The sequence below is a fragment of the Manacus candei genome, unplaced genomic scaffold, assembly GCF_025592945.1.
Source record: "Manacus candei isolate 608988 ecotype Guabito, Panama unplaced genomic scaffold, ASM2559294v1 h1tg000018l, whole genome shotgun sequence".
Classification (NCBI taxonomy): domain Eukaryota; kingdom Metazoa; phylum Chordata; class Aves; order Passeriformes; family Pipridae; genus Manacus; species Manacus candei.
In genome coordinates this window covers 21,414,488-21,432,070 of record NW_026138066.1, presented here as the reverse complement: position 1 = coordinate 21,432,070, position 17,583 = coordinate 21,414,488, and the positions used below count along the sequence as shown (strand labels likewise).

General features: G+C 37.1%; 1 protein-coding gene across 4 annotated transcripts in view; it reads left to right on the top strand.

The window, feature by feature from the left end:
* Positions 1–17,583, top strand: part of PIK3C2G (phosphatidylinositol-4-phosphate 3-kinase catalytic subunit type 2 gamma) — a 206,915-nt gene that overhangs the window by 121,199 nt on the left and 68,133 nt on the right. For all 4 annotated transcript variants that reach the window (XM_051784414.1, XM_051784415.1, XM_051784417.1 and 1 more), the window contains 6 exons: positions 3,507–3,687; positions 5,467–5,574; positions 7,812–7,904; positions 9,892–10,021; positions 12,146–12,282; positions 14,455–14,624. In XM_051784414.1, coding sequence (XP_051640374.1) covers positions 3,507–3,687; positions 5,467–5,574; positions 7,812–7,904; positions 9,892–10,021; positions 12,146–12,282; positions 14,455–14,624 — 819 coding nt within the window. The remainder of the gene's footprint in view (positions 1–3,506; positions 3,688–5,466; positions 5,575–7,811; positions 7,905–9,891; positions 10,022–12,145; positions 12,283–14,454; positions 14,625–17,583) is intronic.

The following is a 17,583-nucleotide window of genomic DNA, read 5'->3' as shown; positions in this document are numbered from 1 at the left end:
CATTAGAAGCTGTCCTTTGTATCCTCTTTGGGACTGTTTTTATGAAAAGAATATAAAAGTCAGACCCAGTCAATTCAAATCAATTTGCAAATTAAGGTCTGCAGGCTTTCAGAAGCACACCTACCTCAGTGGGCAGGGAGAAGGCAGCTGTGCTGCCTGTGCCACAGTCCCTCATGGGGCTGCTGGGGAAGCACATGTGCTGTCAAATGTGACATGTGTGTTCAGGCTGTGGAGTGTGTGTTGGGCACGGAAATGGATTTTACCAGTGAGATCATGATGACTGCCTCAATTTTCCCCCTGGACTGGGCTCAAAAATCACATGTGAGAGGATTCAGACTCCATATGTCCTCTGTCCTCATGTACACCTTATGTGTAACCTCTCTGAATCTGGCCTGTAATCTTAGGTAGGAAAGAAATTTTTATATCATATGTGTGTATACAAGCTTATTTCCTGTGAACACTCAGCCATAAGAATAATCAAAAGTGGGTCTTTTAGGTTGATCTGAGTTATGCAGGGAGTAGCTCTGTTTAAAATAGTGAACCATTTTGGTTTGCTGTTTTGCTTCCTGTATGTGAAATCCTAAGCCTTTCATTTTAGGGGGGGAAAAAAGCTGGTTTAATATTCTCTATATCTGAGAGGATTAAAGGGACATCTCAAACATGAAAAAGTAGCCTTTCTGGATTCCCTAAATATGTACTGTTAAAAATGGAGTATTTGAACAAATATGATTTAGATGTTCAGAAGCTGATTCCAGTGCAAGCCTAAGTGCAGACAGAAGGTTCTGCACCAACACATCACAGTGATGTTGTCTTTTCTTAAATGCACTTTTCAGGGCAAAACTGAACAAGTTCATTCTGCCTGTGTGCCAAGAGAAATACAGGCTGTTTAGCTGGACTGAGGCTGAGCTGGACTTTGCTGTGGTACACTAAAATTCTGATATGACAGTTTGAACTGTACCAGTGATGCTTTTGTTTAAAAAGATAATCATCAGGCCTCTTCCTGATTTGCTACTGAAGTGGACAGAGTATGTTTTTGTTTTGAATCACCTTGTTTGCCTACAGCTGAGCTAAAAGGCCACTGCAGAGTGTGATTCAGTACCCTAAACATTGGCTATTTTAGCCAGCATAGGGAATCTGAAACATCTGCATGGGAGTGGCATACATGAGATATTCCCTCTAGTGGACCCATACACTTCTAAGGCAGCAGCAGGAGGCCAAGTAGGATATCCTGAGATATCTAAAATGGCATGAACTATCTACATTTAAGCAAATGAATCCCATCCTGTTTAAGCTGGGACTTACTCTCACTGAAAAAGGAAAGAATTTGTTTATCCACTGCCATATATCCACTGTGTGTCCTCTCAGCCTTCCTCCGTTTATGAAGGGTTCAGGAAAAGAATAAAACTACCTCTGTGTGCTGGGTTTTGCCTTCCAACAGGCATTGCAATGACAACTTGTATTTCTTTCTGATCCAAAAAGTAATTATTTGTTTTTACTAGTCTACAGAAAAAAAAAAGTAATTTCAGACTCCTCCAGAGAGTGCTGATGATAAACTTCTCATATCGCTTCCCTTTCATGTCCAGGCATTTCTGATGGAAACACCACACATTCTTTTTAAGATTTTCAAGTCCTTAGAAGTTCAGAGGTTTTGTATAGCTGCAAAGGCTTTTCAGAAACCAGTAGGTGATATTGTTCTGCATTGAATTATGTAGGAAAAGGGGACCTAGAAGAATCATTGCCTTATAAAAGATGACAAGAATCCCTCATCACCAAAAGAGGCCTGTGCTGCAGTAGCAACATTGTAATGCCTTCTATATGATTTCAAAGGGGTTGAAGTGTATATAGGAATTATGTTTTTTTACCTATAAATATCAGTGCTTTATATTATATCTTATTCTTGCTTTTTGTTATGTGATATATTCTTATGTGATGTGCCTTGAGACTCAACAGCTTCTCTGATTTTCTGTCCTGTGAAAACTAGCATTATTTGTTAGGTTTGAGTAGCCTCATCAGGTAAGGGAAACTGCACTGAGATTGAGACATTTTTAGGGAATTTGAGGTTTGAGATGTTCTTAAGGTTGAAGTTGGGGGGGGGAAGTTCATACAAAAGCAAAGAGCAGTTTATCAGTCCTTCAGGCAAAGGGAAATCCCAGGTGATGGGCAGGATGTTGGTAGCAATACAGAGCTGGTGATTCAGTCTACACTTACAAAAATAAATCAAATAGTGTACAAAACCTCTGGTCCTCATAAGGAAAAAAATTCCCTGTGATTAATTCAATTAACTAAAAAAAAAAACCTCTAAAGCCACAGCTTTCCTGACCCAAATAAATGTCTAATTAGAGAAGGCTGCATGGTGAATATGATTTTAAAAGTATGTTTTTGGTTTTATTTCTGACTTTTATGTTGGCAGTAATTCCAGTTCCAAAGCTTTTATAGACTTCAGTAGAACTAAAAGCTGAGTTTTTGCTTTAGACCAACACCAGCAAAGAAAGGAATAAAATGGGCTCATTTCACTCTTTTTAGCCATATAGCCAATTTCAGAAATGTCTCCTCAGCTTTAAATAGTGAAAATTTCTAGAACTGATGATACATCTGAGACTAAAACAGACTTTAAATGCACCTCACAGCTGAAAGATGTGCTTGCTTGTGTAAATGCACTTGTAGGAGGAAAAAAAAGAATAGATTTGTTACAACCTGCCCAGCAAGGTAGAAGTAACTTTTGCTTTTCCTAATAAATCCCTTGCAGTGAATTTAAATAAATTGATACTAGATGATCAGTGTTTACAGATAAAGATATAGATAAATATGATTTATTTTTAGAACAATGTGGTTGCAAAGGAAAACAGGTATGTAGCCATTTTGGTTGTTATAATATATAGTAATATAGCAATAAAAAAGCTTAAAGATGTCACCCAAGAAAATGTGTAAGGGAAAAGGGAGAGAAAAAGAGAATGACAGTTACTTAAAGAAAAAGTGTGTGTTTATAGTCAGAACTCAGAGGTCATTGCCAAACTTGGTTGTAGTTGCTGTTTGCTGGTGTGGGAGTGGTGGGGGGAAATAAGCCCATGGAACATAAAGTCCAGTGGCTTCAATCCCCTGGCATAAGCCTTGCACAACTCACTAAAGGCAATTTTAATTTTAAGGCAATTAAAAAAGTCCCAATTCTTGATAAGATGTAGGGGTATATGTTTAAGACTGGACTTCAAAAATACAACTTCTTTTCACTTTGTGAACTTTTCTTGCAGAAATAAGAAGCACTACAGGCTCTGCACTGTGTATGGCAACAAGAAATGGCAGGTTCCTATTTATTTAACACTCTTGGAATCTCATTAGTTGTGAAATGGGACTTGAGTGCTGCCTAAAATAAACATTTTTTTTTCTTTCTCTGTTGCCCAGAGTTGCCAAACATAGATTAGTCTGGAGCCCATTTATTGTTCCTGCTAGAAGTGATATAAAATAAAAATCAGTTTTTGATACACAGATTTTTTTTCCTCTCTTTCGTTCAGGCTGTTGAAGAATGCACAGAATGAAGTTCATTTCAAAATCTGGTATAAGAAACTACTGGCTGCTCTCCAATTCTGTGCTGGACAAACCCTGAAAAATGAGTTTTCTAAGGAAGAAAAACTCATCGGAATTCTGGAAGACATTGCCACAAAAGTGAAAGCTGCCAGTGACCCAAAAAGAAAGGTTTGTTAAAAATTATTGCCCCTTCCATCTAAATTTCTTCAGGTAATTTTTCTGGAGTGACACCTGTTTCCTTTAATGCCCTTTACATAAACAAACCAAATTTGACTAAACTTGGTAAAATTTTTTGCTGCTCTGAAAGCAAGTAAAACATAAATATTTAATAGGACAACTCTCATCACTATTACTATTGAGGTTAGCAGATCTTGTAAGTCATTCAAATTCCTTCATCAGTGGTTGCTTAACAAGACTTGGAGGTGTACAGAAGCAATGGCAACAAAGCTGACTAACATTTTACTGAGAGGAATGCTCCCATTCACCACCTCATCCCAAAATATTTGACTCCTGTCAAGCTGCAGTATTTCTTGAAAGCTTTGCTAAGAGTTCTTGACAGGATGGACACATTGTCATTTAACAAAGGCAGCCCGAGTGGAATGTACTTAATATCTCAAATGTAACATTTAGCAACGAATATTGAACTCATATCTGCAGAGATACATTCCTGGCAGTAGAAGCTTGCAGTTGTCTTCTCCAGCAATTGCAGCTTTTATATTGCATCAGTACATTTTCAGTTCAAAACTGTTAATTTTCCAAGACAACTCTTGTTACTTACCTGATGTGTAAAACTGCTTCTTGCTGAAATCTCAGCAAGGCAGAGAAGGAAGCCAAATAAAAATATACTTGCCACTGCTGGTTGTCATGAAAGATACCATGAATCTTTTTGCCTTGTTAAGGATTCAAAGATTTTCAAAGGATTTTTCAGCAAACTCTCAGTGTTTCGCTGCCTGAGAACAGCAAAGCAAACAAGGAAGTAAAAAGACAAAAATATTTGCAAAAGGAAGATCCATGTAAAGAAAAAAGAAATAGTAGTAGTACATTATACATTACTGATGCATAATTCAGATTTAAGGCTTTAATCTCGAGGCTGCAGCTACTGTGATACTGAGAAGTACCCAAACCCTGCAGTTAACACACAGAGTTGGGCAAAGGAGAGCACACCTTTGAGACAACTAGCAATAGATTGTGAAGTTCTTGGACAAGGTAGAAAAAACCATGAGATGCAGCAGAGCAATAGAAGGCTAATTAGCTGCTAACGAAGGTCATTGAATCACAGAACAGTTTGGTTGGAAGGGACCTTAAAGATCACCTCCTTCTAACCCCCCTGCCATGGGCAGGGACACCTTTCACTAGACTAGATTGGTCAAAGCCCCATCCAACGTGGTCTCCCAGGAATTCTGCTGGACTATGGAATGGGGGAAAACCCGGACTGGATTTTAAAAAAAAAAAATTAAAAAAAAATTAAAAAAAAAATGAAGGGTTGGACTTGATGATCTCAGAGGTCCTTTCCAATACAGCTGATTCTATGATTCTATGATGGGGCACCCACAGCTTCTCTGGGCAATCTGTTCCAGTGCCTCACCACCCTCACAGTAAAGAATTTCTTCCCAATATCTAATCTAAATCTACCCTCTTTCAGTTTGAAACCATTTCCACTTGTCCTGTCACTAGATGCTCTTGTAAATAGTCTCTCTCCACATAAACCTACAGGTCACCATGAGCTTGTTATGCATCTAGGCTGAGAAAGCATGAATGTGGAGTAAAATCACAGTTCTTATTTTTAAGAACTGCATGTCAGTGTGACCTCATTAGCTGTTACAAGGTCACAGGGATGCTCCTGGCTCTGGAAATTGTACTGCTTGTTTAAAATACAGAAAGACAGTCAACAGTTTAAAAGCTGGTGCTGTGTTCTTTTGTGTTGCCATAATGTTTCACCTGTTGCAGGAGGTGTTAGAGGTGGAACTGGACAGACTTCAGCAGTTCTTCCAGGAGGTAAAGGTTTGTCGGCTTCCCCTGAATCCTGCGCTTGTTGTCCAAGGCATAGAGGCAGATGTAAGTCTACCTTGTGTGATGGATTGCATTTTTAATTTTATTTTTTAGTATAAAGGGGAGAGGCAGGGAGTGCCTGCACTGACTGGGAAGTGATGTTGCTGAGATTAAGCATAAATCATCTGGTAAACTGGCATCAGCCTAATCCTCTTTAAACTGGAGGCTTTTGTTTAAGGCAGAGGTGAAGGGGCTGGTGGGGTTGGTGCTGCATGTATATCACGCATTACACAGAAATGGCACCAGAGGTTTCCAACTCTGAGCAGCCTGTTCCCAGCTCAGCTGCCCTGCCATGGTAGGGATTGGCAAGGACACTTGGCTTCCCTAAAACTGAGACCTGGTTACCATCCAGCCTGTCCAAGTAGCTCTTGGTGTCAAATTTTTTCTCATCTGAAACTCTCCCCTGTCACGTATGGGAGCAGCTAAAGGTCTAGAGCAAGGGGTCTGCTGAGCTGAGACTTGCTCAGAATTACTAAAATATTAAATATTCATGCTCACCTTCATCTATTAACCCCTATTAAAAATTACTTAAGGGTAAAGGAAACAACAATGCTCTTTAGTGATACTTGACTTTACTTTGACCACAGTACTAAGATTCAGTTATTCTTTGTTCAGAAATATTTTCGTAAGCAACATTAGGCCAGGAATAACCTGTTCCATCTCTGGAGAAGGAAAATGTATCCAGCATCAATTAAAAAACAAACCTGAACACCAGTTATAGCTGTCTCATTACAGCAATTTGTGCTCTATTTTTGTTCTCTAGTTCATTATCCATAGTGGACTTGAGTCTAAGAGGTGCTGATCCCTTGAATTGTCTTTGACCTGTGTTTCTCCAAGTAATTGCTATTCAGTCTTGATCTGGCTGAGAACTGAGGTCTTCCAGCACCCCACAGGCTTGGGCCAATTGTGTATGAGATAAGTCAGAAAAATTTGAAGCCTGCTGCTTCTCTCTGCTTTCAGGCTTTTTGGAAATGACTAATGGGAAGGTATCTCACCATAAAGTCATGCTATTTATACTGCTCCAGCTTGGCTGGACAGATACAAAAAATGTTTAAATGTAAGTATCTGAAGAGAGATTATCTTTTTTTCATTTTTCTTATAGGCTATTATCGTTCTATAAATACATCCAGCTTCTTGATTGAACTGTACGTCAGTATAATCATGCAAATTAGAACTTTTAAGTGCTTATAATTACCTAAATTTAATTCATTTTGGTGTCATCTATTGATTTTACCAGTAGCAAGCACTGCTCCCAGCTCTGTGATGCCTTATCTCCCGGTAACCTTTCAAGCACTTACTGAGACATTTCAATTGACAAAATTCCATAGGGGGTTGGGATTTCATCATGGATAATGGCTGCTGCACTTTGCAGAGGTTTGATGTGTCTAGGACAATATTTGCATGCTTGTACCATGCTTTGAGATGTTTAGACGAAAAGCAAGAGGCAGCTGTGTCTGTTAGGGGTTTTGTTCAAATTAGCCTCCATTACACTCCACCCTGTAAGGACAGCAGTGGCTCTTGTGGGGCACTCATTATTTCTAGAAACCAGGCCATTAATTTACCATTGTTTTTAGTTGTTTTTCAGTGGGTTTCCCCGCCACCCCCCTCTTTTTTTTTAATGAGGATAGTAATGCCACCCTAACTCACACAGGATTTGCAGTGCTTGGCTCATTAATGCTTTTCGAAGCCCTCTGAGGTCTTCCAGTGGAAGGAGCTATAGGGCATGAGAAGGCAGAGTTTATGTTTAATTAAGATAAATTCCACATAAAATAGATCATGATTTTTGGAATTTCCTGTAGCGTCAGCCAGACTGAGGTTGCCAAAGAAATTCACAGGTTCTTTGCTGTCATAAGGATTGTCTGATTGGGCAGGGGTGGTTTTTTAGAAAATAATAGGACCCAAGGCTTTTCAACACTTTACAGATTCCCATTAGATCAGTCTTACATACTTAGACCTCTCAGTTCCAGCCAAAACTTATCATTAGCAGGCCTGGGTGAAAATGAAAAACAATTAGTCTAGAAAATATTATCCATTCTTATTATCTGATATGGAAGTGAAACATTGTCTGGGTCACTTTTCAGACCCAGTTAAACAGTCAGTAATATCAAGAATTATTTAATTTTTGTTATCAGTGCTATGAATGGTATTTAAAGATGGTATCTTTTTCAGAGGTATTGTTTTGGCCTGGTGTTTTGTGTATGTGACCTTGTTGTTCTTCTGTCTCATTTTGTTTTCCCCTGAAGTCATGTTCATATTTTACGTCCAATGCTTTTCCATTAAAAATCTCCTTCATTAACGCGAATGCTCCAAGTGGAAACATCAATGTTATCTTTAAGGTATGTTCTTTCTCTATTCCTCTGTTTTTTTGGTATGGAAAATGATTAAAATTCACCTAATATATGTTTTAAACTTTGAGCCAAAGCTGATTTGGCTTTGCTGCTCACTTATCCCTGTTATTTTTGACAATAGAACTTTTAATGCAATATGTTGAGGCAATACACTGAGTATCACCTTTTTGAGTGATACCTTTTTGAATCAAAAAATTTTTTGCAATTTTTTTTTTCCTAGTGAAGACAACCAGACTAAAATAAAAAATTTATATTTTAAAGCTAGTTTATTTATCATGCTGAAGTCAGAAGGCAAGTCTCAGAGAAGAGATGGTTCAGAATGACTGAAACCATTAGCTTTTCCCACATGTTTCTAAAAAATCAAAATACTGGAGCGTTAGAAGCTGCATTTGCCTCACAGAACTAATTCTACTCCTGTCAGGCAGCATGGGGAAATGGACTGAGGAACACAAGGTGGAGGAGACAGCAGAGGGGCTCTGTCTCATTGGAGTTTCCTGGAGGAACTGACTCCAAAAATAAACTCTGGTTTATTTTCCAGTTGTCACCTAGAAAAGCTTCAGAGTTCAGAACGGTCCATCTACAGAAAGACAATACATGCATTTTAAAACTAGTTCTCTTTCAAAAAAAGCAAAAGTTTCCCTAAGAGTGGATACTGGTTTTAGACAAGTCCATAAAATGCCGATGGATACAAAATGGTCAGTGTTGCCAACGGCATTACTCCTACATCTTTTGCAGAATCATTTTCTAAACCAGAAGTCTAAAAAATTGATAAAAATAAATAAGAACAAACAAACAGATTTCTACACTACCTTGATTTAAATTGACCTTTAGAGCAGCTGTGATTCTCAGAAAGGTGAATCTCAAGGCCTGTTAGGGGGAGACTAGCAATTCCAAAGGTTTTCTGAACATTTAGAGACCTGGTTCTTATGCTATTTAATCTAAAAATCACCTTCTCCTGGCAGCAAACCATTGTGTTAAAGTATCTTTTACTTGTACTATAGTTCCATTCCTTATTCATGGCAGATGATGCATGCATAAAATGATATGCACTGGTATTGTACTAAATTGTCTGCTGACTGCATATGTGAGGAAAGGTAAGTGGAGAGAATAAGATTTTTTGCAGGTTTGGGTGCTAAGAGGAGTTGCTTGGGGTCAGTGTTACCTTTAAATGAAAGAAAAACTGATTTGGATATTTTGGTTTTAAGATGAGTTTTATGTCTCTTCAAGTACTCGTTTCATGGCAGTAAACGTCTGTAAATTGGAATGTTTATATGAAAAGGAGGTAATGAAAAAATAAAGCTCTTTAGATACTAGTAAAAGTCATGTATTTTACATAGGGTGAGATGGGAAACAAAAAATCAGGGCTGTTGTTTTCAAAGGCCATTTACTCAGCCACGGTGGAAAATAATCTCTTCATTAATTCTTGTGGCTACAATTAAAGCCCCATTTCACTGAGATTATTGTTTGACCAACTCCATGGGGAGAGGGGTCATCACTGTTTGAAACTGAATATGAATTGTGTCATGGATAAAATGTAAATTCATGATAAAATTCCCCTTCAGCCTCCTGCAAATACCAGCTTGTGAATCTTAACGTTAGACAAACGCTGCCATTTGTAAAAAGAGGTCTAGCATTACGTAAACTTTAAAATGTAACTAGATTAGGATCCTACCTCTGGATTAAATTTTCAAATTCTAATAATTACATAGGAATAATAAGCAGAAAGGCCACACTTAATCAGAGAGCATTTGTTGCCATCTCAGTAGCTGCCAAAACTGTTCCTGCTTATGTGTGCCATCCACTCTGTCCTCTTCTGACACAGAGAGAGAAGTAGCAACTGTGAAGAAAAACAAGAGGATTTATTGTAAAATGAATGTAGCTATTTTGGTGGGGGAAAAAAAGTCCAAATTAAACAGGAAATTATTTCTTTCTGGCATTGAAGGAGAAAACTAAATTTCATGTGCAATTTTCACAGATAGGTGATGATCTGCGTCAAGACATGTTGGTTCTGCAGATTATTCGAGTGATGGACGGCATCTGGCTCCAAGAAGGACTGGATATGCAAATGATCATTTATAGGTGTTTATCTACAGGGAAAGGACAAGGTCAGTTTTAGATTACAAAAGGAACCTGCATTACATTATTCATATTTCATGTAAATGGAAGTATACAAAAATCATCCCTTTAACTTTTGTTTTCATGGGTGTCTTATCTATATTACCACGCAAAGAAAAAAAAATCACTCAGATTCTCAACTTCTTGTGCCCTTGATTGTATACTTGCCTACTCCTGAATGCTGACTTTAATTTATTTATTCAACCTCTCCAGAAGTACAACTGAACTCACTAGATTTTGTAGCAACTTAGGTTAGAATTTTCCAAAAGCCTCAACAGCATCAGCTGGCACCAGATTCTTAAGAATAACTTCACACATCAAAACGAGGGCTTTGGAGAAAATTGGCCATAGCTACTGAAGTTTTAATCCAGAGTGGTCTTACATAGATGCTTAAATGAGCCTCCATGCACGTGGCTACAGAAAGTACCTGTAGACAAGTGATGACAGCTTGGCAGTGTTGATTTTGAAATATTGCTCTAGTGATTAATGTTGCTTTGGGCAGACCTAACTCATCTGAAAGCTTTATTTCTCTCTTTTATGGTTGTTATAGCAGAGCTGTAGCAGGGATACCAATTGCTTGCTAAAGAAATCTGCTGACAGCAGTAAGCTTGCTATTTTTTACTGACCAAATCTTTTACTGGAAATAATCCTTGCTCAAATAAAAGATTGATGTATCCAGATTACTTGTTATACCAAAGCTATTAAAATAGAAAAACTGAAAGGAAAAAAGTCATTGCTTTCTGAGCCACAAAGTGAAAATGGGAGAGAATGAGTGATTGAAGGAACTAAGAGAAAATACAGATGAGTTCAGGCATATGGCAGGTTGTTATGGTGACCTGAAAAAGACTCCTCCCTTCTTTTTAGAGATGGGAGTCAAAGCTTGAAAGCTTCTGCTTCAAAGGCCAACAATACAAGAATACTATTCCTGAACATAAGATTTTATATAGACTCTTTCATATACCAACAAATTGATTTTTGCCAAGGAAGATACAGGGAATGTCTCCAAATAATATTCTCTGCCTGACAGTCTCTTCCTTTCAGCATCATAGCAGCAGAAAACTTCTCAGTGTCTCACAGTTTTTCCAGACATCTTTCCTTATGAGTTACAGAAGTGTTAATATAATTTATTTATAGTTAGTGGTTAAGGATAAAAGGACCAAGTGACATGCTTGTGGTCATGCAAAATGCCTTCTTAAGGAGACTTGTGTATGCAGGTTTTCCAAGTCCTAGGCTAATGCCTTACTCCATAGACCACCTTGTCCACACAGGGGAATAGAAGATGATAATTTCATGGCCATGGGAACACAGAAATCACTTTTTACAGAAACATGAAAAGTGAATACAGCACTGGTAGAATGCTACTTTCCAGACATGGTATCGGGGAGGAGCCTCTCACCAAATGAAATTGTTAGAGAAAGTCCTTCCTGTAATGCAGAGTTGAAGGGTGGTGTGCCAGGGGACCACACATGGGGACAGGGACAGAAGACAGAAGGTTGGCAAGCCAGGTCTCAGTTCCAAAAATGGAATTAAGTTCATGCAGTAGAGACAGAGGATTGAAGTGAAGCATTGCAAAATGTTTGGCTTCTCTCTGTGCTTCAGAGTCCCAGTTTATGACATACTGGATCAGACTAATTTCAACATATCTAGCATCCTTTCTACCAGCTGTGATCATCATCATGTACTGCAGAAAAATTTGTGTAGCTTTCTAGACAATAAAAACATCTGAAGAAACTTTATATTTAATAATAAATATACAATTCTATTTTTTATAATTTTTTTTAGGTTTGTACATATTCTACCCACTTTGAATCTCATTAAATTGTTGACCTTGTTGGTACCTTGAGGCAGTTTATCCACACTGTTGTTATTGGTGGTTTTATTTCTCATTCACAGAACTGCCACCTTTTACTAAGTGTCCTTTACTTTTCATTTCTAAAGAGCAAAAGAAAAACAATGCTGATCTATATTTTCTGTTGCATTCATTATTTATAAGCTTCTAATTATGTCTTTTTTTTCTGCATGGAGTGATCCAACAACAGGCAATATGCATTGATGGTCTTCATATCTTTTTAAAGCTAAAGATTTTTCATGCAATCTCTTTTCTGTCTGATTAGGGTTGGTACAGATGGTGCCAGATGCTACTACACTAGCAAAGATCCACAGGGAGTCTGGACTGATAGGACCATTGAAAGAAAACACAATTAAAAAATGGTTCCATCATCACCATCCTCTGGAATCAAGTTACCACGAGGTAACATCGTAATGAAGCTTATTACACATTTTGTGTTATACCATGGGAAAAAAGAAACCAAATTACAGTAGGCAGCAAAAACAAGTGGCTCAGACACGAGACAAACAAGTCACATGCATAGAAGCCAAGGAGTTGACTTAAATGCCACTCTCTTTCTAAGTATTCATTCCTCTGTTTCAGGTGTATTATATTTAAATTTTCTGTAAAAATGTGTCATAGAGATTTTTTGAAATTTAGTAGTAAAGTGAAGAGAACCTGAAGTAGAAATTGAATCTTGAATGCAGAAACATCTATTTTTTAGGTCAGCTCTCTCCCTCTCTAAATATTTTATTTTATGTAAACCATACAAAGTTTTGATGAATTTCCTGTATTTGGAAATTACCATGTAATTATCCCTAGTTTTAGAATGCTGTTTTATCAAAACTACCTAGTCATATTATACAAAAGATCATGCTTCTCATGTCATATGTTCTCATGGCATCCCATATAATGCATCTGATTTTATGAAACCAGATTTTATGTGTGAGCCAAAAGGTTGGGAATTTTATTTATATAAGTGAAGGTTTTCCAAGGAACTCTTTCTGTTAGTTCTCTGTTAACTGAGCACATTGAGAGGCCCATGAAAAACCTTTTAATGTTTGTGTTGCTGGGACGATTTTTAGAGCCCTTTCTTGTACCAACAGTAAATCAGTAGTGAAAATTTTAAATTTAAAGGAGTGCTTTGAGTATTTACCACTCTGAAAATGAAGTGGGTTTAGAGCAGTTTGTTAGTAGGTGTAAAGTATAAATATGTTTGATAAACTTTAGTATTTTAGTAATTATTCCATAGGCATTTTTTCATCCTTAGTCACATTTTGACTAAGAGCACTTGAATTCCTAGTATATCATTTGATTCAGTTAAACAGGAAACAATCTCTGTAGCATGCTTTTTTTCCAAGTTTGAATGTTTACAGTGTTATGGTAGAAGTGCAGGCAATATTTCAATTCAAAAGTGAAATACAATTAATTATTGATGGAAAACTCGATTTCTTGCTGCTGCTGCTGCTGTTTGTAAAAAGTGCCTTTAATGTGGAATATTCTAAAACTAATTTCTACCCATTTTCTTTCAATTTTTTAAGCATATAAAATGCATTCAGATCTGATTGCACAGGGTATGCATAAAATTACTACTATACATTCACTTTGTGCTTGCTAGTGAATGAACCTTTGTCTGCTTTTACTCCTTAATAATTTTTTACTCACACAGTACTGCATCTAAGGTGCTCAAAACATTGATGCAAAACAAGCTTTAATATCCTCATTTTACACTTGGGTGAACAAAATCACAGAAAGCTGAAGTATTTTATCCAAGGTCATCAAAGTGAGCAAGTAGCACAGTTGGGAAAAAAAATTCAGCCAACTCATGTGCTGTGGCCTAAGTCTTGCACAGTGCTGTCATCCATATCAGCCATTGCAGGAATCCCTGCATCTACAGGGAATTCCTGGGTGCCTAAATAATCATTTACCTTGGCTGATACAAGTTTTGTCCAGGAACATAAAGATCTAGATTAGGATGGCTTGAGTTTCTATGTTACATAGCAAGCAGAAAACTATTTAGCCTTCCTGTATTTCAGTTCATTTCTGTAAAATGGGGTTCAGCTTTTTGGGTTGGAATATTTTGAGAGTTGATTATTAGGATTTGAGAAAGGCAGCTGAGTTCTGGAGAAAATAAGATCTGTGCTGTTACAGAACATGACAGTGGGTGTAAAATAACCTACTTTGTTTATGAAGCAAATGGTTAAATTTGTGAATTTTCATCTAATTTTGTAACAATTGTTTTTACAATATTCATGCAGAACATTGAACAGAAAATTTTTGCTTCCTGCCAAGAAGCTTGCTTTCCTAATGTACCTTCCCCCTCAAAGTTTTCCATAGACTTCCAAGCATCTGTAAAGCACAAGGTGAAAACCTCATGCATAAAGTTGTTCTTACATTGTAACTTTGAAATCTGTGTATTACTTGAGTACCATTCCTACAAACAACTGTCTCTTAAAGTTTTAGCAACAAGCAAAGCATTTGTAGAACTGCTTTTTTTTTGTTTTGGTTTGGTGTTTTTGTGGGTTTTTGTTTTGTTAGCATCACAAACCAACGAGTCTGCGTATTTCATGTAAGTGCTTTCATTTTCCCAACTAGGCAATAAGGAATTTCTTTTATTCCTGCGCTGGCTGGTGTGTCGTTACCTTCATTCTGGGAGTCTGTGATCGACACAGTGACAACATCATGCTCACAAAAGCTGGGCACATGTTCCACATAGATTTTGGAAGATTTTTGGGTCACTCACAGATGTTTGGGAACATCAGAAGGTTAGTATCTGCAATAACACCCGTGGTAAACTTTAAAGAAGTGTTCTGAAATTTCACAGCCATATCAACTCCCATTAAAAAAAAATACAAAGGAGGTCATGCTTCTTTTTCTTTCAGAATTTTCCAAAACGACGTATTTTTATTGTTTCTTAAAACCTCCATAAAAAATGGAGGAATGACTGGAAAAGGAATTAAAATATGTTGGAGATCCTCTTTCAGTGTAAAGGAGAAATCTAAATCCTTGTTTGGTCAGAGGTTTGAATGATGCAGTTCAGTGACCAGAACAGTAGACTGGCCTATGACAGAAGAATTCTGATGTCCATCAGTTTTTTTCCTGACAGAGAAGTGGTCCTGTAATGGATCCAAAATCATACATTTATCTAATTGACAACTTTTTCCCTATATTCAGAAAAGAAACCAAATTTTCCAAATAGACATGGAGAATAATGACATTATGCAAACTTTTTCATGGTCTTTTGAAGCTCTGCATCCAACCACACCGAGCTCAGGGGTTGTTTTGCAAATATCTGATTTACCTTTGTATCTATCTGTGATGTAACTATCCCATGACAAAGATAAATCAAATAGTGTGATCACATATCCAAGCTCCTAATGTGAACATACTAAGAAGGAATTAATAGGAATGGAATAAGAATAGATAGGATAATATAATGCCAGTATGTCCAAAACACAAAGCAGCTGTTAAAGCAGAGTAAAGAATAGTGACAAGATGAGTAGTGTGTGTATGTCTTTCCTCTATGTTTCCTATGTATCAGAATTGTTTGAGCTAATTGTTCTTTTTTTTTTTTCTTTAAGCTGGCCTTTGACTGCTCTAGACTATCTCAGTGTGTTAGACAGACATAACAATGTGGGAGTATTGATATGAGAGAAGCTGATGAGGATAATAAGTACTTCTAAGCCAGGCAGTCAAAAGATTTAGTTGCTGTGCTCAGAATTATCATCCATCATTCAGGATATGCTCCCTTAATCCTACTTATTTGCTGTGGAAAGAATAAAGCAGAACAGAAAAATAAAAACAGATACTCATGCACACTCCTTGTGCAGTGCTACATCCTTCTCTCCAGCAAAACTTCTCTTGGAAACTAACAGGAATTTCCCTCAGTATTAATTTTACATAAGCAATGAATTACCTAGTTGAGTGAACAACAGGGTGAAGCAAATATAGGAGGGTAAACAACAGCCAAATTTAAACAGAAATCATGTAATAGCAATAATAAAAATAGATATTAATTTTACTGTTTTACAGCTCAGTTACCACATCTTCTTATTAAGTCTATGAAAATAACTTAAAATATAGTCACTTCCATAAATAGCAGTGTTTCTCAATGCAGTGTATTGCTTATAAGCTATAGAATAAAATCATACATTTAGGACCTCCATTCATGGACTGACCTCGTGGTTCCTAAGGAATCCTTAGTTCTCCCACGTAACAGCAGGTTGTGAATACCACGGGATAGTCATTGTTTTTCTCAAGCCTACATGCAACTGAGAGATACAGTATCAATGACTGTAGTTCTTATGAGCTGTATCCACCTTCATGAACTGTAACATATTATTTTTAATACAGGAACACTGGGATATCACATTTTTATATCTCACATTTTTAAGGTTCCCTCAAAATTTGAAACTCTCAATGCTATTTGTATCTACTCATTCCCACAAGGAAAGGCCTGCAATAGGCTTAGCCTCTGGCTTCTTTAGCAGCTCTTATATTATACTTTTATTTGATTTCTTATTAGATTTTTATTTGAGTTCTTTGCACCCCCAGCATATCATACTTGTAAAATAGTATTGAAAAACCAGCAGCACAATGCTGTCAAAGCTTTAGAATTATTAGTGCTGACTCTTGGGGGTTCATGTGGTAGATGCCCTACATAAACTTGTGAGGTTCTATAGGTGGTTTTAAATAATGAAAAGCTTCTGATGCAAATCCCTATACATGCAGCTGTTCTTTACACACATCACACAAGCAAGCTTTTTTTTTTTTTAAAGAAAGAATGAAATCTATGCAAGTGAGTGAAGGCTTATAGAAAAGGCATCCCTGTCTGAACTGTTTAAAACAATAATTTCTTACAGAATTTAGGAAGATGCTTGCCACAGCTGTCCATTTTCTATTCTCAAGGAATGCTTTTTGCCATTATGAAACCCTAATTCCTTATAAAACTTCCTGAGGATAGATCCTCTGCAGTGTTCTGCATAGGGAGTGTTTCTTCTGAAGTGCAAGGAGTACTTTGGCAGCTGTCATGCACGGGCTGCACTTCTTGATATCAAATCCAATATGAGTCTTCAGAGAACCTTTTGAAGCTGATCTGATTCATGCAGTCATGCTCACTTTTGTGCTCCTGATGAATAACACCCCAACAAGGGATTCATTAACTTTTCTAATTCCCACCCTCATCTTTAAATGATATCCAATAAATCTACTCAGTTTTGATTGCAAGTCACAAATCAGTTCTTTCTGATTTCAGATGGAAGAGGAATCAGGAACTTGCTGTCTTTGCTACTTCCATGTACCTTCACAATGCAGCAAATACTTTAAATACTACTAATAACCTGTCTTTCCTTACATCTAGAAGCTAATATTTCAGAAGTGTTGGAGGGAGACATATGATGTATCTAACAAATAGCGTAATAACAGAGCTTGGCAGAGGAATTATTCCCAAAGTCCCAAAGGGATCTTTCCTACTGAACCATGAGATTTTATTATCTTTTTTCTTTTTTTTTTTTTTTTAAATCATACTGGATGACACATTTTGTTAGTGGTAATAAAATGCTCCTTTCATTCTCTAATCCAACGTCCACTTTTGATATATTATTTCATTTAACTGTCTTAGTCTTCATCTATTGAGTATCCTGTGGCAATCATCTTAGACCCATTCCAACTTAAATAGGTACAATATTATCCAGGTAATCATACAGGACTAGGTCAGTCATCAAA